Source organism: Caloenas nicobarica, chromosome 4 (genome assembly GCF_036013445.1).
Source record: "Caloenas nicobarica isolate bCalNic1 chromosome 4, bCalNic1.hap1, whole genome shotgun sequence".
Classification (NCBI taxonomy): Eukaryota; Metazoa; Chordata; class Aves; order Columbiformes; family Columbidae; genus Caloenas; species Caloenas nicobarica.
Window position 1 is genome coordinate 66,863,736 of NC_088248.1, and position 27,514 is coordinate 66,891,249.

At 39.9% G+C, this 27,514-nt stretch overlaps 1 protein-coding gene across 6 annotated transcripts in view; it reads left to right on the top strand.

Annotated features, from left to right (window-relative positions):
• TBC1D14 (TBC1 domain family member 14) overlaps positions 1–27,514 on the top strand; it is a 74,509-nt gene that overhangs the window by 27,488 nt on the left and 19,507 nt on the right. For 5 of the 6 annotated variants that reach the window (XM_065634098.1, XM_065634095.1, XM_065634094.1 and 2 more), the window contains exons 4-10: positions 16,266–16,384; positions 19,058–19,140; positions 21,241–21,358; positions 22,923–23,029; positions 23,908–23,988; positions 25,415–25,509; positions 26,579–26,650. In XM_065634098.1, coding sequence (XP_065490170.1) covers positions 16,266–16,384; positions 19,058–19,140; positions 21,241–21,358; positions 22,923–23,029; positions 23,908–23,988; positions 25,415–25,509; positions 26,579–26,650 — 675 coding nt within the window. Of the gene's footprint in view, positions 1–11,921; positions 12,032–16,265; positions 16,385–19,057; positions 19,141–21,240; positions 21,359–22,922; positions 23,030–23,907; positions 23,989–25,414; positions 25,510–26,578; positions 26,651–27,514 lie in introns of those variants that run through there. The other variant, XM_065634100.1, reaches the window with a different exon arrangement.

The following is a 27,514-nucleotide window of genomic DNA, read 5'->3' on the forward strand; positions in this document are numbered from 1 at the left end:
ATTTAGGCCACGCCTCACAGACTGCTTTGACAATGACAAAGTAGCACTTGTGTTGCAGAGTTTTTTACCCATTTAGAGGCATGCTTTTAGCCCTTTGATTTGTGCCTAAAGGACTTGCATATGTTTAAGTGGAGATTGACAGTATATGGCTATTGGGATGATGCCTGTTGGCCAGCACCAGTTCCTTCTGCTTTATGGAAAAAAAAAAATAAAAGGAGGTGGTACTAGGCCAGAAGAATGAATGTTCTGGCTCTTTGTACCATGAAGTATTTTATTTTCACGACCAAGAGAGGCCGTGATCAAGGTAAATGGTTAGTAAGTGATTTCAGTGTCTGCATTTTTTCCCATGGGGCATGCAACAAGGTAGCTGGTAATTGTCTGTGCTTCGTGTATGCGTTACTTGAAATTGGGCTCTTTTTTTTTTTTTTTTCCTTCCAGAGTTGCTGGGGCCTTCCTCAAAGGTCAGTGCAATGGGAGTTACACTTGCATTATATGAAATCCACTATAAACGTTAGGTGCCCTGAGAAGCCAATCGTTTGGGGATACAGAGCTGGTGATTGTTTTGGAGCTCGAGACTCCGTATCTTGATCACCAGTGTTTTATGACTTGACTCCCACACTGTCTTATGCAAAGAGATAAAGAGATGTGGGAGGTATTGTGGAACACTCTTACATGAACTTGTTAGTTATGGGATCTGGGTCTTGAGGATGGTGCGGGAGCTCTGAGGCCCTGAGCAATGGTGGCAACATGGTGGTTGTTAATTGAACCTATTGAGAGAAGTGGATAGGGCACACAGTCTGAGTGGAAAGTACCACCCGGACAGAAGGGACTAATTCAAACTCTAAGGATTCTTTTAACATAGCATTGTGTGTAACTTCCTATACGCTTCAAGGAAACCAAACTGGAGGGAAAAAAGGGAGAGTCAATTTTTCTGACATCAGGAGGGTTTTGAACCCTGCTGTCTGTTGATCTCTTGAGCTAACGTCATGATTCGTAGCAGCAGTCACCTGTCACTCCATGCTGTGAATTTCTGATTATATTACACAACTCAGCTTGTGCAAACTTGATGAGAAATAGTTAGGCATTGCCCATGTACTGCTGGCCACAGTTTCATGGGTATTGCTTCCTTCCCATAGTACTTTTTATTTCTTCCGTCTTGTGTATGTGCAGGATTATCTGACTTCATTCATGGGATTCAGTGCTCTGACAGAATTAGTCCTAATGTTTTGTGCTGCTGACAAGATGAACAAAAGAATTGTGCGTTGGCATGCCCTTGTAACTAACTTTTCATCACTCTGCCTCTTGGGTGTTCATCTGGATTTGTTCTGAAGAGATGCTGGTAAAGGGTTTCATGCCTATTTGCTGGTGACACAAAACTGACAGGCTGCTGAGAGTCTCTTACTTGAGATGCCTCAGGTTTGGGACAGGGTGGACGTATAGGCTGTGCTGCCTTCTTGAGCTTGACACTGTCCCTCCTATTCCAGTTCCCACCTTTTGTTGATGCTGGACATTACTGGGGTACTTGAAACAGGGGTTGTTTATTGAGCAAGAGCCTTTCCATCCTCTGGCTGCTCAGGCTTGGCTTACTGATTCTTTTCAAGGAAAAAAAAAAACCAAACGTATTCATACTATTCTTCCTGCAAATTGTCTGTTTGCAGTGATGTTATTGTCTATGTGGTAAAATACTCCTTAGCCCACAGACAGTAGACTTGGTCTGCCCGGCTACAGAGGCTCTTGAGTAGTGTTTCTGTTAGCAAAATCTTGGTCTAAATTAATTCAGAAAGGCAACTTAAAGGAGAGGTGATCAATTATTTGTCATGATTTTTACTTGATCATGGTTTCCCGTCTTGGGCATGTAACTTGTTTAGACTATCAAAAATCTTTTGGATTTTCTAAGATGCCACAAAATAGCCTGACCGTAGTACTAGCTACCGTTATCAATTTCTGTTTGTATCTGTCCTCAAGTTTCACATACCTAGGGAAGTCATCTGACCATGCTTGCTTGCTATGGAGCTCTTTGTGCACAGGAATAAGGTGACTGAGCCACCAAATAATCCTTTCTCAAGTCAGCTTCTTTGACTTCTGGACAGACATCAAAGAAATCTATTGTGCAGGTCCCTAATTAGAGCCTTGTGACTATGTAGTTAATTTGGCTGTAGACTCCCATAGTGAGTTCTTTGGTATGTTCATGGTTCCATATTTTGATACATTTATATTTTTTTTCACAGAATGAGATGAACAAAGTTAAATGCGAACTTAATCTTCTAAAAGATAAGGATGTTTGTGGGCACAATTAAAAAAAGTAGGGAATTAAAATTATATGAAGGGAAAAAATCTTTAAATACATTCACATTGTATATTATTCTAATACTTTCCCTGTAATAAAATTTGCAAGAAATAATGCAGTAATAAGGTATGTGTTTATGTAAAGCACAAAACAGAGGGAGGAAGAAAAGTAATTGAACTGTGAAGTGGCTTGAGATTGTTCTTATAAATACCAGTTCTTATTTCCTTCTGGCCACCTACTTAATAAATAAATGCTGAAAACTTCAGACCCTCTGCATTCAGTTTGTTAATGGCAACTGAAGTTTATTATAGCACAGATGAAGATGGTTGTACATACACAACTGAGGCCAGACACAATGTGTAAGGAACAGTTGCATTGTTTTCTGTCTGACCTCCCGCCGAAAGAATGGTCAGACAGGTTTTTGAGCACATAAACCTTTTCTCAAGTCCTATAAAAACTTTTAACAGCACTCACTTGTTCAACTGGTATGTGTAAGACATAGCATCATAGTCTATTTTAACAATATGGGATTAAAGTCACTCCAGCTAAGCTGGTGTTTGGCCTGCTTTTACTGCTGACAGGATACATGATAAAGAATCAGTATTGGCATATGCTAAGGTTGGGTTGCTTTGCATGATCACCAAGAGGTTTTATACAGTTTTTATCCAGTTAAATGTTCCAAAGCTTAAAAGCTGTCAGCAGAAGTAACTCGTCTGAGAAGCTACAAGTACATTTGCAGTGGAGGTTTGCATGGTTACTTTTTTGTATCAATTATCTTCAGGAATCCTGCTTAAATAGAACTGGTTACGCCAGTTGCTCTTGTAATTCATGTGTGAAAATGCATTAGAAGTCAGATGACAGTACTCCGCTGAGAGTAGTAACTGAAATTAAATTATCTTCCCTTCTCGATAGACTGTAGAGCTGAGCTAGGTTCTGCAGCCGCTGCTTTCAGGAATTCTTTTCAGGATTGGCAAGAACAGCAGGTGTAAATACCATATGTTTGCAACTTTTTTTTTTCCTTTCAGTGTTTTTATTAGTGAATGTTCTTGAAAAAGAAATTCCTTTCGAAATTCAGGACGACTTAATATTGTTCTCAGCATATCCTTTGGTTGTCTCCTCTCATGTGATCAGTCTTCACAGAACTTATTTGCAACTGCCCAGTCAAGATCTTGTGTACTAAGAGGCTAATGTGTATAGAGGAATGTCAGATTTTAGCTATATCCTGCAGATGCGTTACAGCTGTCTTCCCCACAGGAGCAGCTTAAATGAAAATACTTTATGGTGTATTTATCTTCCTTTTTTTCTGTAATGCGAAAATTCTTTTTTTTTTTTTGATCAGTGCATATTTTTTTTCCCCTTTCAAATGTGCTGTGACCCTATGAAGACTGCTCCATTTAACTTCAACTGTATAAATTCCAATAGGAGCACAATGGGGTGTATTAATTTTCCTTGAGTTTCAATATCAGTAAAATTCAGCATATGTAACAATTGAAGCCTTTCAATAACAATATTTACTCAAAAATTCAGGTCTAAATATTTTATTATTTTGTTTGCTGACATTCCATATCAGAATATTTAGAATTCCTAATGGTGGTTCCTTAATAATAAAAAGTAACTATGAGTTTTAACCTAGGGGTTGTCACTTTTCCAAACTTAAAAAGATTTCAGACTGTTTTGGGATTTTTTTGATCCTCTCCCCCCCCAAGTCATTCCTGTATTTGTTTCTTTTGAGGAGAGGGGGAGATGGAAAAGTCTCATTTCTTTTTTGGTACCAATGATAACATTTCCCAACTGGGCTGTCTTCAGATGGAGACACAACAAGCTTTCTTTTAGGAGTGATGCACTAACAGGAAATGAATCAATATGATTTACCAATTATGTTTTTCTGTAATAATTAGATCATGACTATATGTGGGTTCAACATTCCAGTCAGTTAAATTCAATTGTACTTAAGCTTACTCTCTAGCATGTGATATAGTGAAAATGAGCTCTTGAAAGAGCTAAATATGTTGCTTGGCTCATAGGTAATCCTTTTTTGTGGGATGAATGGCTAAGTTTTAATAGTACTCAATGAAAAACCTTTGTAAGTTGATTTGGGTCAGTTATCATTCAAGTCAATCTTCACTTGATTTTGTTTTCCATTTAGCTATTGATTAGAAAAATCACTTTACTCAACGTCCAGTTTTTGGTTCAAATCTATCAGGTGGAAAAGAGTTGCAGAACAGCAGCACCCAGCAAGAATTATTGAAAGCAATTACTACAACTCATGCTTCAGGCAGACAGTGATAAGAGCTCCTGCTGAGAGCAGTGTGTTCTATCCAGGAAAAAAAAAAAAAGAGAGAAAAGTCCATCATCTGCTGATGTGTGGAGGTTCTCATGCAGGTCCATGTGCAGCAGCGTGGCTGGCTGTGGTGCCACGCGTTCTGCTTCCCCTTGCCCTCTGCTGAGGGGTGGCCGTTGTCTGAAAACACCGAGCTTTGGTAAGCATTTGCATTAAGCACATGCTGTGCTGTGTTCAGATGATCCATTCGGGGCCTTGTGAAGGGGAAGTGGTTGGTTCAAGCTGGCTGCAGATTCTGAAAGGAGCTAGATCTCTACAATTTTGAATGAAGCGTTGTCTTCTGCTCATACTGATTTGCTTTGGATAGATCACTGGTTAAATTGTTGTGACTAATGGCTGTAGCAGGTAATGGCGAGGGGTGAGTTTACATGTAGAGTTCATTCACAGTTTAAAGCGTTCTAGGTATTAAACAGTCTAGTGCATTTTTTTTCTGTTCTGCAGTAGAAGTCCAATGGTGTAAATGAGTCACTTCCTGTTGTTTTTCCTCCTCTGGGTTCATTTCTACTTGGCAGCCATCAAAAACGCAGGATTTCGATCTGTTGTGGTGTGCCTGAGTTCCTTTTTTTTTTCCTAAGAATAAAGAAACAAAAGGGCATTTGCAGTGCAAGAAGACATAGTTACTGTGGTTACTCTAAAACTAAGCTATGCTTATTCTTGTTGCAATCTCTAGAAGTAAAGGTGTAACTCTTATTTTCCCACTGAAGAATTATAATCCTAAACTTGCAAGTTGCCTTAATGCACTATCTCACGTCCTTCCTTCTCATCCAGTTATAAATATTTTTATTGTAATAATTTGTAAAATGCATCTATTTTTTTCATAAATAAAAATAAGTAAAGAAAGGAAATCTGTTTTGTAACCGAAGTCCTAAAACATCTCTTTTTCTCCAATAGCAAGAAATGTACTAAATAGATTATTCAGCAATTGCAGTGGGCTGTATTACTATACAGAGAGTGTGTTGCAGTTGTTCTGACTTCTGAATTACCTGCCTCAAACAAATCTACTATCATATTTAAACAGATAAAGCAAGCTTCTATCCACAGTAAATGAAAGGGTAATTTAATACTATGGCAAAAGGGTTGTTCTTGAGTATTTTAATAATAAAAGAATGTAATGGGACCCACCTGGCCGTTATAATCTAGCAGAGTCTAGCTGTCAAAGTGCTGCTTTTGATGCTCTTGAAACTTCTTCCCTTATGTTATGAACATGTGAAAGCACAGAATGTGTTACGAACATTAAGCTAGTAGGAAATAATAGGCTTTGAATATCACTTTTAACAGTTATGGCAAGCTACAAAGTATCTTTTGAAAGTGAGAGGGTTCCTCCCCCCCCCTTTCCAGTTTTAAAACTTTTATTTTAGTTTTATCACTCTTTAACGCTCCTCATAAATTGTCTTTGTCAAAAGCCCTGGAAGCTGGAGGGATCCTAAATAGGTATAACAGGCAGGTTTTAAGGATAAGTGTCTCCTTTCTGGAATAAAGGTACTAAACAGATATAAGTATAAGCTTTGTTAGTTGTTACTGCAGTTAAAATGTCAGCTGCTGGTCTCTACTGAAGGGTCTGTTTCAGTGCCAGTGGTATGTTTTAGGGGAAATGCAGTAAGTTTAAAGTTGTCCAGTGAGATGGTAAAGTTTGTCTGTCTTAATTGAATTAGTTACTTTGTAGCCCTAGTTGATGTGTAGCATTGGAGTATAAATTGACATGGTACAAGATTATTTTTAAATGCAGGAAAGCACAAATTCATTGAAAAATGCTTGACTTGTTAGAATGATATAAACAGCTCTTCCTACCCCCACAATTTCAAGGCCAGGGAAGGCAACTTTTCAGAAGACCTGATACATCGGTGGAAGTTCCTTATCGTTTGTTGTTAAATGAGGATCCAAGATGCAGGTGGGATTTGTGTGTCTGATAGTCTTTTCAGATAGATACTGAAACACCCACATCTTTGTGTAGCCAGTGAGTTTTTTCAGTGTAGAAACCTTCCACCATGAATGCTGAGCAGCAACACACAGAAGGCATTTGGATTTTTTGTTTCTCCATGTGTTTTTAAATGAAAATAGAAGTCTGTAGTGAGCAAGCCTGGAAATACTGGAGCATAGTTTTGAATGTTGCATCGCACAAACACTTAGAAAAAAACATTGCTGTGAAGCAAAGCTGGAGATAAATCCTTAAAAGTAGGTGTGTTAGCCTCTGAATACTGTGGTGGAACTGTCTATCCTAACAGGAGACTAGAACTTGCATTGCTAAAATGTAAAATTGATTAAGTTTTGCTAGACTTCAGCATGTTATTTTTGTGTTAAACAGAAGCAAGCTCACAAGAAACCTGACTCAGAGGTTTTCTTTGTCTGTCTTCCAGTTTATACATCTCCATCTAAATTAAAGAGTAGGGGGGAGGTGGAGGTTTTGGAAGGTCAACTCTTACCATGCTCGCTAGCAACAACAAACAAAGCTGATGTTCTTTGCCTCTGCAGAATGAATGGAGTTACCATATGTGTGTTAGTGGAAAGCCTGAGGATCTGGATGTAAGGGTTTTAAAACACCCAGACTGGTACTTTTGCATTAAATATCTTTCTGAAAAAAAGACTGGGAAAATATTTCTTCAAATGTAATGTTCTCATTCTCACTCTCTGTCTCTTAGAGGACACTCGATCTCATTTTTGACATGATTTTATTACACATTTTTTGTGCCTATTAGTAATTTCCACATAATACTGAACCTTATGTTGTAAAGAAGATTGTATTCTGGAAGATTTCCACGTTGATACAATTTTTTGTAAAATACTGAATGCACAAGAGTTCACCAGATGACAGATTATGAGAGATGATATGAAGCACAGCATTAATATGAGTACAAAAGAAACTTCTATTGGATGTCTAAGAAATTGGCTTCAGTAACTGCTTCAAGGGTAATTTCAGGGATCAGAGAAGCAAACATGGATGTAGGAAAACACTCAGAGACTTTAGTGCAAGAGACTGATCACGTTTTTCCATCATTTCTAAGGGCAGACAAGTGTCAAACCTGAAAAAGTCTGAGATCCTTAGAAATGCACGAATTTTGATGAGGAAGCAGAATAGAAATTGGCAGAGGGGTCTGAAAAGAGGGGGGAAGTGAAATATGGTTAAAAGTATCACGTGAAGTATCTTTTCTCACGCTAGTTTAGTGTACGTACTGAAGTCATGTTGCTAAATACAAGCCTGCACATACTTAGCTATAAGACAGCTGTTTGCAAACAAAAACAGTAACTGTGTGCTGCTGTGAGTGTCTGAACAGTGTAATACTACTAGTTGCTGTGCATTGCAAAGTAGATGGCATTCCTGGGTGGCTTGTACGCTGTCTTGAAGACTGCAAGTATTTGAGGTCGTATTTGCAACTGATTTGAGAACTTGGAAGATAAAATGCCATAGTCCTGTGACTCCTTTTCTATATCCCAGAGTTTACCTGGTGCCTTGGCCATTTCAGCAGCTAACATGACATGGAGAGTGCTTGTATTTCTGTGTCCTGCTCAGGATGAGTGGGACAGCTCTGACACACTCTTCAGCCACACTGAAGAGCGTGTTATTTGAGACTAGATCGGAAAGATAAGTTTTCTTCTGCAACATCAGCACTGATGTGAAATGTCGGAAGAAAAAGTTGCTGAGAGATGATTTGGAAGGGTATGGTGCTGAAGCTGTATAGAAAACTGAGGTGGACAGATCAGTGAGCAGATATATAGTTTATGTAAAATTGTTTATATGTGAAGCTCACATCCAGTGTTACCCTGGTCTCTGAAAGTGACATTTAAGGGATATGCTGAAAGCAGGTGTTGATAGCATTTTATTCTGGCAGATGTTCATTAAAAAAAAAGGCAGTGAAATAACCATTTAGCTTGTATTCTCTTGCTCAAGCGCTTATCAGATGCTTGCTGTGCTGGAAGCCTTTCTTGTAGATGTTTCCACTTGTTTGATACTGCAGTGTATCAGATACTATCAGTATATAGGGAAACTGTGCACATGTTTGTATATGCAGATTAAATTACATCCTTTTCAGGGTTCTAAGCAGCAGGGAGTTTTTTGTGACTGTGACTCATGCTGGAGTCACTGGTAGCAGTATGCTGATTACAATAAAGAGCTGTTTGTAAGCCACATGGTTCATAGATATGCTTTGTCTCAGAGTATTTCCAATATAGGGAAGTATTCTAGCTTCCTTTTAAAAAAAAAGTAAAGCGTGTCACTCTACATGAACCAAAAGCGCTTAAATTATTAACATACAGCACAAATGAAACGTGAACCCTGAGGGTGAGAACCATCTGATATGTAGCATGTTACATGATTAGATGTGACAGACTCCGAAATGGCAAACTGTTGTTCTTTCTTGGAAGACCTAACTTGGGCTTATCTAGTCTTAGGTTTTAAGTGTTCCTTAATTTGATGCCTCCAATGCTCAAAATACAATCATGTAAAATACAGATTTGTAATTTTTTTAAAATAATCCAGTGGCTGGAGCACAGGGCTGCAAAACAGGATGTGGCTTCTACGTCTCTCTCTGCTGTTAACCTTTTTGAAGATGTGTGTGTTGTTTTATTCTTTTTGCTTCAGTGTGATTGTGTGGGACCAGAGCTGCAAGCCCAAGTTCTGTATCACCTTTAATCAGAAGAGAGAAGTAGATAATTTTCAGGGGAAAAGGGGGAAATTTCAAAGCGCTTGAAATGATGCCTACAAATAGGTAGCGTGGGGTTTTCCTCATCTGAACCGAATGTAGTCTTTTACCCTTACATTGCTTAAGCATTCCTAATTCGTTAAGTATGGAACGGGAGAATATTGTGCTACTAAAGACAAGAAGGATGTCCTGGTGGAAGATAAAATTTCATGCACATAACATTATTTCAGTCAAGTTGTGTCATCACATTGCTATTTTCTGCTCTGGTGTCCTTCCTATAACATAAGAGGATTAAAAAAATATATATATATGGGTAGAGCAAGTAGGGCCAATTGCTCTTGAACCATTAATTAACTATAGAACTTGCCAGATCACTGTATCAAAGTGTGCAGGTTGAGTGCACAACTCTGATTTCTCAGGTTGTCAGATCAGTAACTAATAAACTAAATGCATTTCAGAATAGTTCTGTATTGGTTTTGGAGTTAAAAAAAAGCCTTCATATATATCTCTTAAGGAGTTGTTTGTAAGTTTAATATCTGAGCTCAGCAGTTTGTATTCTCTTTCTGTTGAATTTTGAAGGATATTCTCATAATTCGACAGTTGCCAGAGGTGTCAAGTCGTCTTAAATTCTCTTTGATTACTGTAGTTGTACTGTATATGTAAGAGCCTCCATTAATTTTTTTTAATGGCCTGATGCCATGTCAAGAATCAGATCTTAGTTTCCCATCCTGAAGATCACCACAAGTTTCATGATCTGCTGGTTTCAATTAAGCTTCTGAAAGAAACAGTCCTGCTGCTTGCTCCTTTTCCTTCCTTTTACTTCCACATTCACATTGCCCCACAGCAGGCATTGCAAGAGTAACCACACTAATCCAACAAAACCAAACGTTAGCTTTTAGCAGTATCATTTCCCCAGTCTAGTGTGTTGTACAGTCACACAACTATGTATGGTAATACAAAAAAATGGTGTGAGGGACCAGAAGGGCAGGGGAGGGCACTGAAGTGCTGGGCATGTACCAGCTTAAGTTTATCTGGTAAACCACTTTATAAAGAAAAGGCAAGAGGCTGCAGATGGACATGCAGTTAGAAAACTATGAAGCAACAGAAGGGAACATTGAAGCAAAATTTAGGTAGCAGCAAGACTCAAAAACCAGGAAAAAACAATTTTCAATTTGCTTGTGCAGTCCTGGTCCGGTTCCTATCTTGTATGCTGAATTGAGGTGAGGATTCCAGTGGAAAAAATATGTAATTAAAGCGCGTGCGTAGATTGTTCAGGTAGCCTCAGGTGCTCTTATAATTGTGGCAGCCTAAAAATAGTGACTGTTACTGACTGTGTAACGTGTGGCTGGATACGGCTTGAGTCACAGAGCTTCACTTTTCACCCACAGAGGGATCTTCACATGTCACCAGAAATCACTCTCCAAATCAGTGTTTCGCAGAATTAGTTTTTTGAGCTCCTCTTTTTGTGAATCGGTACACGACTATTTCCTACATACAGAAGAGCCGCACTTTCCTCCTGTTTTCATCATGTGAAACCACAGAGATTTACCACAGGAATACTATTGTTGCTCTTCCTCATGATCTGAAGGGGGGTTTTGTGTTAGTAGCGATAATTTTACATAATATGTCTTTTAATATGTGCGATAATTTACAGCTTCAGATAAGTTATAAGGAAAAGCATTATCAGTGGAGGCTGGAGTGCTTTCCATGAGCTAGGTTGACTTGCCATCGTGGTAATTATTAGTGCTCTGACACTAGATGCTTGGATGGCAGATGTCTGTAATTAATTGGTGACGGTGAGAATGAAGCCAAGATACTTTTAAACAGTGAGCTCTTCCTCATTTGGTATAATACCCCTGCATCCGTGAATTAGATGAGAAGTCGTGGGTTGAACACATTAGCTGATGCAACAGTTAGAAATTCTGAGAAAATAAGTTATCTCAGCTCTTGCAAAGCCACCTCTTGAAAGCAGAATGCTGAGGTGACTTTGGTTGTTTTCGAGTCCATCTTTGCTGCTCGTTTTGTGGTTCAAGATCAGGCCTTGAGCAAGGCCTGGCAGCCGTGAACTGCAGTCAGTGAGACGAAGGAGTGTGAAATCCTGAGGAAAGGACAACTCACGGCTGCAGATGAGTGGATAACCAGGTTAAAAAGTGGGTCTGCCCAAGATGGTGCCACAGCAAGTTGGCTACCTCCCCTGAGTTAGATATTGGGGTTCTGGACAAAGGAAAAGTGGCAAACTTAATTCATGTAGATCGAGGCAAAATATTTAACGAGATGTGACCTGGAAGTTGTCTGAACTGCGGAAGAAAGATCTGTATCTCTTATGTTTTAGCGCTGTCTGGAGAGGACAGGGCGGGAGTTGCGCTGAGAAGATGGTTATGCCGTATTTCAGCGTGACACCGCTGCTGTTCCCTCTGGGCGGGCTTGAGCGCCGGTGAGCCGTGGCTGCCCGTGCCTGCCCGTGCCCGCCGGGCCAGGCTGTCCGGGGGGACGGTACCGCCGCCACCGGCCCCGCCGTGCGTGCTCAGGCAGCGCTGGCCGAGGCGGAGAGAACCGATCGGCTGCGCCGGCTCCGCGGGTGATTACGGAGGCTGGCGGGGCGGGGCGGGCGGAAGCGCCGCGGTGGGCGGCCCGGGCGGGGCAGGGGCGGGGCGGGCGGCCCGCGAGGCCGTGCGGGCCCGGGCGGCGCCGCGGCGGGAGCCAGGCCCGCGGTGCGGGGCGGGCATGGGGCTCCGGGGCCGCCGCCTGTGAAAGGCCGCAGTTTTCATGGTGAGCGAGGGGCCGGTGGGTGCGGGCAGCGGCGCCGGCGGGCGGGCGGCTGCTGGGCGCTTGGGTGGGGGGAGACGGGATGGGTGGGCGCGGGCTCTAAAGCTGATCGGTAAAACCAGCCTCGTCCCCTTCTAAGTCGCCTTGCCGGGTCCGGTAGCACACCGTCTTCCCGGGAAGGGGCTCCCTTGCTGTGAGGCGGGCGGGGCGGCGGGACCCCGCCGCTGGAGGGCGGTGGCTCAGAGCGGCCGCCCGGGCTGGGGCTGCTGCCGCCGGGCCGCCGGCGGAACCCGCGGCTGTGCCGGCCCAGCCGCCTCCGCCGGCCCAGCCGCCTCCGTGCCGAGCGGAGCTGCCGGCCCTGCGGCGGCCCGGCGCCTGCCGCTCTGTCAGCCGGCATGAACATCTCACGTTCGGCTGCCTGGGGGGGTGGTTACCTCCAAATAAACAGGGCCAAAACGAGATGACCTTGGTAGGGCGGTCGGTGTGTGGTAGGTTCGGTTGTGCCCGGTCCCCGGGGAGGCTCGGTGGGTGTGTGGAGTCACACAGCCCCCTCCCGCCCAGTGCCGTGGGTCTTGTGGCACCTGCCCTGTGTTCTGGTGGGTTATTTGTGTTTCTCCTTAAAGATGGCTTAGGATCCCTTTGCATATTAGCGTCTCTTTAAGAACCACGGAGGGTCACCACAGCTTGAGCTTTTTGCATCTCAGCTGCAAAGCTGTCAGGTTCCACCTACAATTAAATTTGGTTTCGGGGGTGTGTGCTTCTGTGTGGTTGATTTGTTTGTTTGTTTGCTTTGGGTTTTTTAAATCTGTGCTTTAATCTACAGCACACTATCATAGAACATCATCAAACCCTAGTTCAGCTGTTGTGGCTGAATGCTGAATAGCTTAAGACGAAACCTGGAAGAAAGCCTAAGCGATCTCAGTGATAAGAACGTATTCTAAACGATCAGCTCATCCTAAATTGATCCTAAAATTAACTTGCAACCATATCAGGTTATTAACTCCTAATCACAGTGTAGAATTATTTGTACCTGTGAGAGATTTGAGTGTGGATTAAAAAAAAAAAAAACACCAAACTTAAAATGAGCTATTGTGTGGTTCAGCCTATCGCAGTATGCCTGGATGTGCAAATACTGCCACTTGCTCAGTCAGCGCATACTCTTTAATATGAGTTTGTGGAGGCTTTGTTCTCCTTCATTGTTGTATCATACATTGTGCTCTGTTCAAAATTGCATTCTTTTCTTACTGGAATAAAATACCATTTCCATGAGCTTTTGTCATCTGTGAATTTTGGTGGCTTTTTGTTAGGGTTTTTGGGGGAATGGAGTGTGGTGGTGGTGTTGTTGTTGTGTTTTTCTGTTTGTTTGTTTTTTTCCTAATTAAAAAACAGTCTTGTGGATAACAACTGTCACCAACAGACATTTTAATTCTTTTTTTTGGCTACTGCTGAAAAGGATGATATTACTACAAAAGACTCATAATTGTCATCAGATAAAATGTGCCACTCCCATTTTTGTGCTGCTCTGGCTGCTTTACCGTAAGGTAGTGCTGAGTGGAACACGTCAGTGAATACTTGCTGAGGTACAGGGTGGGCTTTTGCTTTTTAAGAGGTTTCAGTAACTGTACTAATATGCCAGTACTGTAACTAGCCACTAATATTTGAAAATAAAACATTCCTTAACCAAGAAATTCTTGGAAGAATCATACCCATCCGTAGTGCTGGTCTGGAAAACATTGTGCTTGGCCGAATGAGCTTTCCAAGATACCCCTACTATAAGGAATAACATCACCTTTGCAGCTGGGTGTGTGCAATTTTTCTCACCTTCCAAAAGCAATTTTGCTCACCCGTTGGCTTTCAGTGAAAGAAGACCCAGAAAATAATTTTCATAAGCAAAATTAAGCGGCTTTTCTGCAACTTCTACTGTAATAAGCATTGGGTGCATGTCTTTTAATGTCAAATTCTGTGATGCTTCAGGGAGATCAATATATTTCTGCGTCTTGGCAGTTGGATGCTAGATAGTTTTTCATTCACCAGCAGTCTCTCAAAGGAGTAAAAACGTTAGATTTAGGCACAAAGTTCACTTTGTCCGTTGGAGCAGCAATGGAGGTTAATATTCGACTGTGTTAATTTGTGAAAAATAGCTAATGAAAAAGTCCGTCTCCTCACTGAAACTGAGAAAAAGAAAAGCCATTAGCCTCTTCCTGCCCACACGATATTTCTTTCCTTATTTTCTCGATGGAGGTTTAAAAAAACTAAAAAGTGAACATCTTTGTCAGCATGAGCACTACCCTTTATTAAACAAAGCTAAGTATTATTCAGTAGTTGAAATAAGTTTTTCTTGGTTCTTTTCCTTGTTTTCAAACTGATGTCATGCAGAGCAGTATTAACTGGTATTAATGAGCCAGACATTCCCAGTTCGTGATAATGTTTCCTGTCATAGCAATGCAGGCATCACAGGGTTGATTATTGAGGCAGTGCCCAGTTAACACACAAGGAAAAGGAGGGTTTTTCTTTGTCTCAGGAGCTTTGCAGACCTGCCCCTGTGAGTCCCATAGAACCTAGCATGAACTAGAATTGAATTGTATGACATAGAGTAGAAAACTACAGCTGTGTTGTTTGGCATTTGTATGTATTTTTCATCTATCCACTTTTATCTAAGGTGGGATTGGAGGAGAAGACCTTTCTGGAAGTGGTAGGGAGCCTGCTTTAGTTTCTGAATGATCCGGGCTGTTCTGATTGTGTTTGAAAGGTTGCATCTGTTGCCCAAGGAAGTTTTGACCTAATTGACAGGTTAGGTTAAGAGAGAGAAATCAGTACCATTTGAGGAGCTGTTTGTGCTCACGGGAAAAGGTCCATGGCTGGAACACTGTTCATAGTGCTCATTTATAGTGATTAGTTCTCACAGTATTGTTTCTTTTATTTTAATAGAAATTGCATAAACAAACTACACATGAGAACAGGTGGGTTTGGGAAGTGGCAAAATTCATTATAAAGTAGGTTGTAGAAGTATATATAATATAGATTTTTTTTCTGTAGGACTGTTTGACTGTGCTTGTTTTTTATATATCACACTTTGAATACTTAATATTTGCGCTAGTACTTCAAGCATTGAAGTAGGTGGGAGTTGTGTAAAGTTTGTTTTATCCCACTAGGTTATGTTTTTGGTACATTTTCTTCCAAAATGATGTTTGTAGGAAAAATAATAATAGCATGGTACATGTAATGCCAAGTCCTCTAATGTATATCATGATGATACAGTAACTAAGGGTGAAAGGACCTCTGAGTCCAGGGTTCATCCACCTGGGTTTTGAATGTCTTCAAGGTCAGAGGTTCCACCACATCTCAGGAAACTTGTCTCAGTGTTTGACTACCTTCTTAGTGGTTTGTGGTTTGCTGGTTTTTTTTTTTTTCTTCCCCAAGAACAGAATTTTCCTTGTAGCAGTTTGTGCCTGTTGTCTTCATGTTGTTTACACAAGCTCCTCAGAGACTCATGCTCAGCCTTCACTGTCCCGTTCCTGCTGTCTACCGAAGATCCTACGCAGCCTCGTCCTCTGAAGGCTGAACAAGCCCAGTTCTCTCAGCCTCTCCTCATGTGTCACTTGCTCCAGACCCCAGTCATCTTGGTGCCTCTTTACTAGTCTTGCTCTGCTGTGTCAGCATCTATATTACGAACACAATACCTTGTGCTCTGTTAGGCTTTGGGATTGTCATACTTCAAGGTGTCATAACAAGTGTGGGGTTTCTGTCTAACTGTGATTTTAACCTCCTCCCCCCTGCCAAGTCCTTGAACTGTTGCATCTTAAAATAGCTCGAGTTGGAGAAATCTTACCATGAGATTTTAAGATAAGGAGCTTATGGTTGTTTTTGGCTTCAATTTCAAAACCGTGTAAATGAAAACAAAAATATTTTAAATAGGTCTTAGTTTATACCTCAGATAGTATGTGCTGTTTGTAAGCTCATTCTTAGCAGTACTTTGTAAAAGCAGACTGCCAGTCAGAGGAACTTTAGATGTTGCTACAAACAGAAGGAATGGAAAAAAAAAATCAAATCTCACTCCTGAACATAAATTGTTTTAAACTCTGAGGCTGCTCTTGTTTAAAAGCTTTAAGTGGACTGCAGTTGGGCAGAGATGCGAAAGCATTATCTTGAAGAATTTTGTAGGCCCTGTTTAAATTTTTATGTGCATCATGTTGGTGTTCTTTACTCTTGTAACCCACTCTGTCTTTTGCTTCTCTAGGAATATGAAGAAAAAACTGGACGAGCTCACAGACCACTCTCTCCTAAACAGAATGTGAGGAAGAATCTTGATTTTGAACCCCTCTCCACTACAGCACTCATTCTAGAGGACAGACCAGCGTAAGTTTTGGGAAGTACCACAGTGAGGGTCCCTTTAAAATTAGACTAGCAAAGCTTTTCTTACTGTGTGTGTTTGATTACTCTTAACTTAAACAGATGATTTAAAATTTGAAATAGAATTTTTTTTTTCAGGCTAGTGAATATGAAAGTGGGCTGATTATGAGAAAAATTATTCAAACAAAAGTACCCTTATTTTATAATAAAAGCAATAGATTTGTATGAAAGGAGGCAATTAAGAGAGCAGAGCTCTAGATTTGAGTAATTCTAACTTCTAAACATGAATAAGGGGTTTTTATTTTCCCTGAGAGAACATAAGCATAAAAGTGAAGCTGGTATGTGCTAAAGAAATTGAGAAGCAAGGATACAGTGTCCTGTTTACACAGAGAAAGACTACACTTCCATAAATAATGAAACAACATCATGATTGTTCTGCAGTGGGTTCAGCATTGCATTTGAGAGGTTGTCCAGTACTTGCTAAGTTGTTTCATGCTGTTACTCTAAGGAGATTCTTGCATACGCAGATGAACTCCATAGCGATTTACTGGGCAGCTGTTCTACCGTGGTTTGCTCCTGAAGCACACAAAGTCATGTTTAATCAATTTATGAATAGTACCCAGCTTTACAGGCATGGCATCTGCGTTTTTAATAGAGCTGTGCATTGGTGTAAAGAGCTGATGTAAGTCTGTATTTTCATCAACAAATCTGGGTGAAGAATGCTCATCCAAGTAGTCTAGTTGTAGGGTCATTTAGAACAGTTTTTGACTTGACTGGTAGACTGTGACAAGAGTTCTTGGGACATCTAGAGCAATGTAAGAGTGATTATTTGTTATAGCAGGTTTTATTGTGTACAGCTGCAAGCAATACATACTAGCTTATTTGTTGTATTTAAAACCTGTCTGTTAAAAATAATTTTTTATGTGAGATAGTCTGAGAAGTACAGTGTTCAGATTGAGTTAGTGATATATTACAGGATAACGTTCAGATTTTGCCTTTTTTTTTTTTTGCTACTGTTGATAGACTGAGGAACTCCTAGCACAAAAAGTACTTTTTAAGATTCTAGACAATTGAATCTTCATTTTAAGATTCTAGACAATTGAATCTTCATTTCTTCTGTCTAGTAGGGAAAACTGCTCTGGACAACAGTGCTGTCCTCTGACAAATCTTTCTAAATAATCTTTTTACATTGTTTAGTTACAGTTACTGTACACTTTTTTAACATATTAGGCTTTAAGTGTTTTTTGTTTTTTGTTTTTTTTTAATTTCCTATGACAAAAAGATTTAAAACTTCTGGAAGAAAAATGTAGTGAGATTTTTTTTCACTTGTAGAGTTTGGGTAAAACTGTATAGAAAAAAAAACATTCCATAATCACTTTAGCTTTAACTAGAAAAAGTGTTAGTTGAATCTTAATAGATAGTAAACATCATCTCGTGTATGGTGATGTCTTTAAGAGACAGGACAAATAATTTAAGTGGTGGAATTTAAGTTAGCAGAACTTGCATTGTTTCATATGGTTTTCCTTTCCAAACTTTCCCTAACTTACACTATTTCTAAAGACTTGGATTTAAATAAGATGCTGTTCAATCTACATAAATGAAACTGGGAAAGAATAGATTGTTCTCTGTGTTTCACAATGACACTAGGGTGAAAATCCACTTGTTCTTGTCACAATCTTGATTTTAAAAAATGTTTGTAGGCGTGTATCACCTGGCTATGCATAGTTTACAGATAATATGGTTATGTAGACAGTAGAGCATACTACCGCTAGCGGTGACTATGTTGATGGGTAGCAGCTGCCTGATGTGTGACACCTTCCAGGAATGTGACAGTGAATTTTTGTGTATCTTTGTTATTAACCAAAGATATAAACTGTCTTAGGAATACAATACAGTGTTCTGTAATACAGAAGAACAGAATACTTAAGTTGTTTTGTGTGTTGATGTTTTGGTGATCCTGTAGTTGTGTGAGATACATAGTGGTTATGTTAATTACAAATATGATTAGCTTGAAGTTGATGTGGTCTGAGATGAGCACGTGTATTTGTATGGCAGATATGTTACCAGTCCAGGCTTTAGTCACAGATCAAAAAGGCTGTGCTGGTGTTGATAAATGGAGAACATAGAGGATGACTCTAGTGCCACTTGTTGCTGCAGAAGCGAGGGGGAGGAATTAAGCCTTTAAAATAGAAATGGGGTCTCAGAGAGCAGAGGGGAAAAGGAAGCTGGTGTAGGGAGTCCTTACTGTGTGGGGAAATATTGTGGATGTAACTCTTAAATGAGATGCATGGTAAGCGAGAATATGGTCTTGCATCTTATCTGTAGAAATCAGTTTAAATCAAAAACTACCAGCTTGGTATATACCAGTATATTCTCTTTATTTATGAAGATCAACCTGTGGGTTCAGTTGGTTTAATAATAAAAATGCTGAAATTGCCAAACATAAGGAAATTACTCAGCATATTTTGTATATAAACGTAGTCGTAGCTGGTCAGTGTTCTTTCCTTCTCTTCTGCTGACTCTGGGGAAAAAAATCTTTCCAAGGATCTGTTGCTCTACTCTTTGATCACGTATTTTGACAAGAAGCAGTATACGCTTTTCTTTTAGAAGTGTCTAGAATTTTTTTTAGACAGGCTTGCCAACTTCAAAGACTGATTATTATTATTTTTTAAATTTAAGGAACCTCCCTGCAAAACCAGCTGAAGAAGCTCAGAAACACAGGCAACAGTACGAAGAAATGGTGGTTCAAGCAAAAAAAAGAGGTGATGGAATTTCTTGTCTTCAGAGGAGAGAAGCAAAGTTTAAGGGGTGTTTCTAAACCTGAAATGTACTTGTGTCAGTCTGCTGCTCTGTACCATGAGGGACCTCTGCCTCCCCTTGAGAAGAATCAATCCAGAGAAGAGAGAGGGTTGGTGATAGTTTAATTTAAAAGCCCTATGCCAAGCTAAAAAAGTGAATAATCCAAGAATCCAGCAGGAAATAATTTTTTAATTTGCAATACTGAAATAATCGAGTGGCATCTGTTTGTGCGTTTAAAAAGTTACTAATATATTGAAATAGATTATCAGTCAAATTAGTGAAAACTAGACTTATGTAGATAACTACAGTGTATTTGATAGTTTCATGTCGGGAACAACCTGTTGAGGCTGTAGTACATAAATACATAATTTTCCACATAGGAAAATTAATGTAGTTATGTTCATTTGATAATCTATCTCCCACTTAAAATTTACAGCTTTCCCAAGGTTTTGCTAATCACTTCTTGTCTGACATTGTTCACAGAAGGATCTCAGCAGCACTGTACCGTGCACATCAGGTGGAGCTGGGAGTCGTGGTGTCCTTCTGCTGACATTTTTTACCATCTGGCTTTTCTAATAAAAAGCATTGCAATAATAGGAAATTTGGACTCAAAGAAGTTTTGTGTCCAGTGAGAGCTACTGGAAATTCTTTTTTTTCCAGATGCCCAGACCTCTGAGCCATATGAAACAGTGGAAAGGTGATACGAACACAAGACTTGCTTTCTGCAGTTGACATATTAATAAAAGTATCCTCTTGTGGTTTTGAACATCATGCAGCTACCAGTGAAGTTCTAATTTCATGTGACTCCTGTGTTAGTACTGCACTTAATGTGTAGTAGCCCAAAGGAGCTTCTCTGTTCTTTCTTTGCACGTAGGGTAGATGGTTTGGGAGAAATGGGCTGATGCTCAGTTTAGGCAGTGGGCCAGGCCCTTGTGCTGTCTTCACTGGACTGGAGTATGTCATTCTGTCTGGATAAATATCCTGACAAGCCCCTTTTCCCAAAGGCCACTCCAGAGCAACAGCTTTGCAGAGTGATGTGTAGAGGTCGGGAACTCAAATAGTTTAAACACCCTCTTTTTTGTTTAGAGAAAAATTCAAAGCCTGTATTTAGGCAGACTTAGAAAGAGCTCCTATCGCAGCTGAAAATATTAGGAGGCAGTTGGTACGGTTCTGCTTAGGCACAGCTTCTGTTGGGTTTTAAAGTGGACCCGTCAGGTTATGTGCATTCCTTCCAAAGACCTCGTTCAGTTAATTTCCTCGCCAGGTCAGAACCTTCCTGTGTGGTGGACATTTTGTGTGTGCACGCACGTCCTGTATTTCCACTTTGCTGCTATAAAGAGTGTCTGCCTGCATTCGTTAAATTGCATGTCTAGCAAATTTGCCTGTAGAAAAAATAGTAGTTGATGATTCAAGAAGAAATACTGAGTGGTGATGCAAAAATGTAAAATATGTTTAAACTAATCTTAAACTGTTTTCTTTTTAAGGAACTGAAAGTTTCTGGTATATAAATATATTTGTGATATATGACATGTAGATTAAGCATGCGCTAAGTAGCATCCAAAATGTGACTTTTTTGATTTCCTGACAGTATATATAATTCATAATTTACAAAGACCAACACATAAGAGTGATGAAAACAAAATACAAAATTTGTATTATCTTGGCCTGTCTTTTTGAGTCTGCTGTAAAACAAGGGATGGGGCTTTATTGGGAAGTGCTCTGACCTGTCCTACCAGGTGGGGCTGTTGGCTGTCAGAGATGCTAATTCAAAGGTTCTTATGTGGTTAGATTTGAAGAGTCAAAGGAACAATATATTATCTGACTCCCTCTGCCTCATCCGTCAGAAATGAGCCTTGTGCATAGTTCCACTTTTTTCTTTATTCACATTTGGCCTCACTGCTCTGCTTGCTGTATGACTGGGAAATTTTTAGAATTTGAACAGTCCACTGTACATTTAGATGAATATAGTGTGCTTTTATATGGCCATGTAGCCATGAAAAGCTAGCTATCAATACTTGGTTTCTGTTTTTTATTAACTTAAAAGGGAAATTGCTTTTCTACAGAACTTAAAGAAGCCCAGAGGAGAAAGAAACAACTGGAAGAACGGTGTAAACTGGAAGACAGCATCGGCAATGCTGTTTTAACATGGAACAATGAAATCTTGCCCAACTGGGAAACTATGTAAGACAGTATGTTATACTGAGTTTTAATTACAATTGCAGAGTCTGTGTCCTAAAGAGAAGTTACAAAGTTAGCAAGTATAATTTTAAGTGGTCTTGGAAGCTTTTGTTCAAAAGTCGCTTTTGGACAGCTGCAGAAAAAATCAGTGACATGTTATTTCTACAAGGTGGCTGGAAGTGATGCTGTTGTTATTTGTCTTTAATGGAGGTTCAGAATATTTAGAACCTGTGAAACACTGAGAAGTAATCTGTGGTAAAGAATGTGTAAGCACAAAACATAATGCTCAAACACCATGCATTTATCAAAAATGAGCTCTCCTTGACTGCTTGAGCTGTTGATGTTATAATGTCAGATGCAGATGGAAGTGTGTCTATGGTATTATGTAGGCTCTAATTACAGAGTGCTTTACCTGCTGGGGTAATCAAGTGATGGAAAAGAGAAGTAGGGAAAAAGTTATTTAAAAAAAAATGCTAAGTGCTGAAAGATTTCCGGCAAAGATACAGCACAGGCAATTGGTAACCTGCTTTCACTGTCTAGTTTTTCATGGACTTCACTAGTAATCTTAAAAAAAACCAGCCTCCCCCCAGCGAATATAACCACCACAGCAACCAGCCTCCACAGCGCTACAATTGCAATTTGCCTAATCATGGAATTCAGTTGTCATGAGAATATATGTTAAAGATATGGCTGGAATTTGTTGGAAAATGCATTTCTGGAGAACCGAAGTGATAAATTCAGTATAAGCAAATCACAGATTTACATGTCTGCCTTTAGTATTTGAAGGTGCATTTGTTATAGCTGCTGTTAAAATAAGGACACCTTTTCCTATATTGGTTTATAAATCCAGAAGTCCCCCAATGTATTCACTATTCTACATTTAATTCAGAATCTGCTTTTAGATAAGTACATTGTTGTGGTTTTTGTCACCACCACAAGCTTTCATTGGTACTTGGGTGGTATTTGGTTCCTCCTCCTGAGCTCTCAGATTGATGAACATCAGCTGCAGCCATTTCAAAGCCTGTGTTCTGTTAAAATGTCTTTCGTGCTCCCACCTAAAAGCTGGTACTTGTTGCATCTTTGTGCATTTTTCTGGAGGGTTAGAGCTGCAAAGCTGGGTGGGAGACTGCATATCACACTTGCACAGCAGGGTGATGACAGAGAAGAGAGGGTAGGCTTCTGTAAATTGTTTCTCTATTTAATTTTACATGGAGATTTAAGTTTGTCCAGTCTTCAGCATAGGCAGTGGCACAGATGTGAATTTCAATTTCATTTGTTTATTTCTGTTCCTATGATTTTTGCCCAGTTAAGTGTGGTTGCAGATTACAGATATTGTGATTGCAGAGCTGCTGTCAGAATAAACCATTATCTTGGAAGAAAGTTAAGCTTTCCTTTACAGTTCAAAGCAAAGTAGTGCTGAAGGATGGGTATACACAAACCGTGTTTCATTTCTTGGCCTGTTGATGTTTGTTTTGGTTTGGATCCCTTTAGCAGTGGTAGGAGGACACATTCACAATTCAACTGGCAATGAAATATTTCTTAGAATGATCTGTTTTATTTTAAACAGGTGCTGTTCCCGTAAAGTTCGAGAGCTCTGGTGGCAGGGCATCCCTCCGAGTGTGAGAGGCAAAGTCTGGAGCTTGGCGATTGGCAACGAATTAAACATCACCCACGGTGAGACTGTTTTGTCTGCATTGTCTTACAAAGACAAATAGCAAGGGGACAGTCTTGTATTTATTATGATGTATCAGAACCTGAGGTGTGAGTGTGAGAAGATGTTATCTAGTTACGCTTTGTGGTGCTTTGATGGGTTTTGTTCAAAAATAGTGTCTTTTAATCTTGTAACTGCTCTAGGACTTCTGCTGTGAATTGTTTCTGATGATTGCTGTCACTGTGTCTTGCCTTGTTAGATGGAGATGGTCAGAATTTTTTTATTTTTTAAACTTAAAAGTCATTAATTTTGGAATGCCTATGAGTATGCATACAGCGTGCTTCCTTTGATTTAGAGCAAAACATTAGGTTTGTGAGAGATTAAAAGACTCTGGGAAAATTTGAACTTTTGTGCGTGTTTGCAAAAATAGAAATAGTGTGCTACTTCAGAGTACAGAAAAACACAGCTCTGAAAGACTAACACGTGTGATGAATTCCAACATGGGAGTGTGGTAGGCTGCCTGTATTCCTGCTGTATTGTGCTGCATTTCTGTGCTGGGCTTAGTTACCTTCAGTGTAGTTCTTACATGGAATTTTCTAGACTTCTGCCAGTTCAGACTATAATTTTGAACACCAGTGCTCTGTGAGAAAAGCAAATGCTTAAACATGAAATGCAACTTGTGCCTAGATTGCCTTTTCTTATCACTTAATCTTCAGTTATAGGTCAGTGGAACAAGTCTTTCAGAACCATAACCTACTTAGAAATTCAGCCACTGTGGTAGAGATACTGTACTTGTCATGCCTGGGGCAGCCTTGCTCATGTGGTAGGTAGTTAGTACCTGACAGTGGGAATGAGTGTGTACAAATAGTGGACTTGATGTTCTCTGTTTTTCCTTTTCCAGAACTGTACGATATTTGCCTGGCTCGTGCCAAAGAGAAGTGGCGATCACTTAGCACAGGAGGGGCTGAAGTAGAATGTGAAGGTACGTTGTTCGCGAAGCATTTATGCTGTGTTATAAAACAAGAGATTTTGTAAAATCGTTCCTTAAAATGAAGTCACAGATTTAAAACAAAAAAAAATTCAGCTATAAAGATGCCACGGGTAAAAAGAAAGCTGCTTTTTGTGGAAGCAAGAAATAGCTGTGTTCTTTTTCTCAATGAAACTAGAGTCTGTTATAAAACACACTTATTCATTTTTCTTTAGAAACTATCTGTAGGTACAGTTCTTATTTGATGCTAATTTGCAGAAAAACTAGGAAAGTTTGGGGATTATAATTTGAATGGCAACACTAAAATACTTTTCTGCACCTGTAGTTTTGGAATTGAAGCTCAAATTATAGCAGAAAATAGCTTTTTAGTCCCTTATTACAGCTTTGAGCCCGTGTCTCGGATGTATTTCAGAGAGCAGCAATTTATTTTTGCAGATGAAGTGGTTTGAGATTTAGTAATTGATTGGAAGAGTTGTCTGGTTTTGAGAAGGTACAAAACTACATGCAGATACTTGAAATTGCCTTTGGTAAGGAATTACACTGAGCAGAAAAAGGATGACGTACATACTGGCATTTATCAACAGAAAAATGTTTTTGATTGGAAATCCCCTACTTAGTTTTCTCATGATTGTCCGCATCTTACCTAAGTTGACATTTAGTACACTTCCAGCTTCCCCTTGCACTTTATTTTCTGGAGCATGTATGCTCATGTGGTTAGTGTGAGTATTGACTAGTGACAACTCTTGTTTTTTGATTGCTTAATAAGTAGCAGTAGGTAATTCCCAACTATACTTAGCAGAGCAGACAAGGTACAAGTGAAACTTCTTCATATCAGAAAGAAAACTAATTCTTTAGAAATGTACTTTGGATGAGATCTGTTTCAGTTACAGAGAGTATATTGCAATGTCCATTTTGATGTGTTTAACAACACGTACAAAGAGTAAATAAACAGTGTGGTGGAAGGAGAGTTGACAGTAGTAGAGGTAGGTGGCATCCATCGAATGCTTCTGCTTTTAGACTTCTCCCTTCCACCACAACCTTTCAGGAGAGGCAGCTACTCCAGGAGCCACTGGGAAGCCTTGTTGAGAGCGAGGGGTCACAGGTTACCAGGCTTGTGTGTCTGTCTGATGTTTGGTCAGCGGATACCAGCGAAGTGCCTGGCCTGCCTTGCCTGGTGTCTTTTCCCTGTCACTTTGAAACATATTGAGGGTCAGTGTGCGCTGTAGAGTTGCTGTGAGTCACGACATATTTGCTGCTTAGCCTGTGTGCTGAATTCAGGGAATTGTCCTGTCTATACCCTTATTCCCTAACATTCGCATTGAAATACGTGAACTATGTAAAAGCTAACCCTTACCGGGGAAAACAAACGAACAACATAAACTTATTCATGTAATAAATGCAGTAACTTTGGCTTTTGTAGATGCTGGATTTTCTGCAGCTGACAGAGAAGCAAGCTTGGAGTTAATAAAACTGGATATCTCAAGGACGTTTCCTAATCTCTGTATATTCCAGCAAGTAAGCAATGATAACTTGTGTCTTCTCAGAGAAATTAACTTTACATAATCTTGTCTGTCACCTGGTTGAAACAGCCTATTGAGTTCAAATATGAAGGACTAGACATCTTGAGTAAAAAGTTCCTAAAGATTCTGGAAAACTATAAATAATCTAGAAAAGAGTAACTTCAAGCTACTATACATTTGCAAGAGGAAAAAACCCAACCAACCAAACAAAAAACCCCACCAAAACCAATCTGTTGGCTAATAGACGTGATTCATCCAGCCCAGTTCATGCTGGCTTCTGTCTGATGAAGCGATGCAGGTGAGTGTTTCTGGGTCAGTGAATCAACACTGGTGGGTTGCAAATACATGGTAAGTGAGAGAGAGCACAGCTCAAGCAGGGTTTGGTGGCCTTTTTTTGGTTCCATGCAAGACCAATTTAACTTGTATTTTTTTGGTGCACTTTAATGACTTATTTAACCAGATATTTTGTCCTTCTCTATGCAAATTTCAGAAGCCCTGTCAAAAGTTTAGTTTGTGATAAATCAACATTTTTGGTTGAAAAACTTCCCTTTGGAAACTCTCAGCCAGTTACAGTACTTAGCGTAAGATATGGCAGCTGCTAATAGTCAACGATGTGAAATTCTTTTTAGCTGTACATGTCATGGTTGATATGCTTCCTGTGTGTTAGGGCATATCCTTGTTTTAATTATTTTCATTGTGGTTGAATTCTGCCTCTAGTCTAACAACCAATTAAGTAGTTCTCATTAGTGTTCTGCTTTCTTGGCACCATTGTCAAAATGTTGCTAAGCTATAAGGAATCTCATGGGCTGGCATTCCTCTTGTGTAAGGATTTAATACGTAATCAATGTATTGGATGAACTGTGTGCATTTGTAATAAATGTGGTATGATGGGCTGTTTCATACTTTCAAAACCAAAATTATTTTGAAAGACTCGGGGCTGTCAAAGCTGCACAGGGAAATAATGTGTCCATCATCAGACGCAATAGATACTGACTGTGGCACTGAAGAGTTTTTAGCATTTGTTATATACTCAGATGTATTGTCTCATTTTTGTTTAATTACAGGGTGGTCCCTACCATGACACATTGCACAGTATTTTAGGAGCCTATACTTGTTACAGACCTGATGTAGGCTATGTAAGTGAAGAATTTTTTTGTGGTGGGGGGTGGGGAGGGAGGATTGTGTTAATCAGTCCTTTGTAAACCAGTATTAAATGTTTTTTGTGAATATTTGTGAGATTTCTGTTTACTCTCTTCTATTCCAGTACAAGCTTGGGAAGTGTATCTAATGGTTTTGTTTCTAGATTTAAGCTTTTTAACAGGTTAAGTAATTGGAAAACTCAAAAGTACATATTTGTAGTGCTTGAAAAAGAGAAGATGGAGTTAAGTTGGTCCTTTGAAGTACATAGTGTTCTTAGTGGCAGTCTTACTGAGACTATTCTGTTGAGTATCTTACTCCTGCTGATGCATTTCTGTGCCTCAGTGCTGTGAGCTTCTGAAGCAGTCTTTAAAGCAATGCCCATCAGGGCTCTGTGTGCTCCTCAGAGTATTTAAGTAGTGATTTGGAGAAGACTGAGTGGATTTCAGATACTCCATTTAGCCTTTTTCCCCTGAGCAGGGATATATATAGGAGCTTATTCTTTATTCAGGAGCAGTGGTTTTAGAGAAGACAAATGTAGAAAGATTAACGTTCCTATTCTGTGAGTAGCATGTGATGCTTGGCAAAAACTGCTGGATGTGTCTGCCGGGAAACTAAGAGAGAGGAGATCAGGTGGTGTACTCTGTTTGGCACGGAACCTGCTCTTGTGTTGGGAAGCGGCTTGTTCCTCAGGTTTGCAGGAAGGACTGTCACACCTTGGTGTGTGTGACTCTGCGACAGCAGCGCTGCACCCTCTGAGCGAGCTTTGCCTAGATCCAGCATCGATCCTGTAGCATGCTGTGTAGAAGAATGCAACATTGTGAGCTTATGGTAAAAAAAACATGAGCTTAATCTCAAAATGG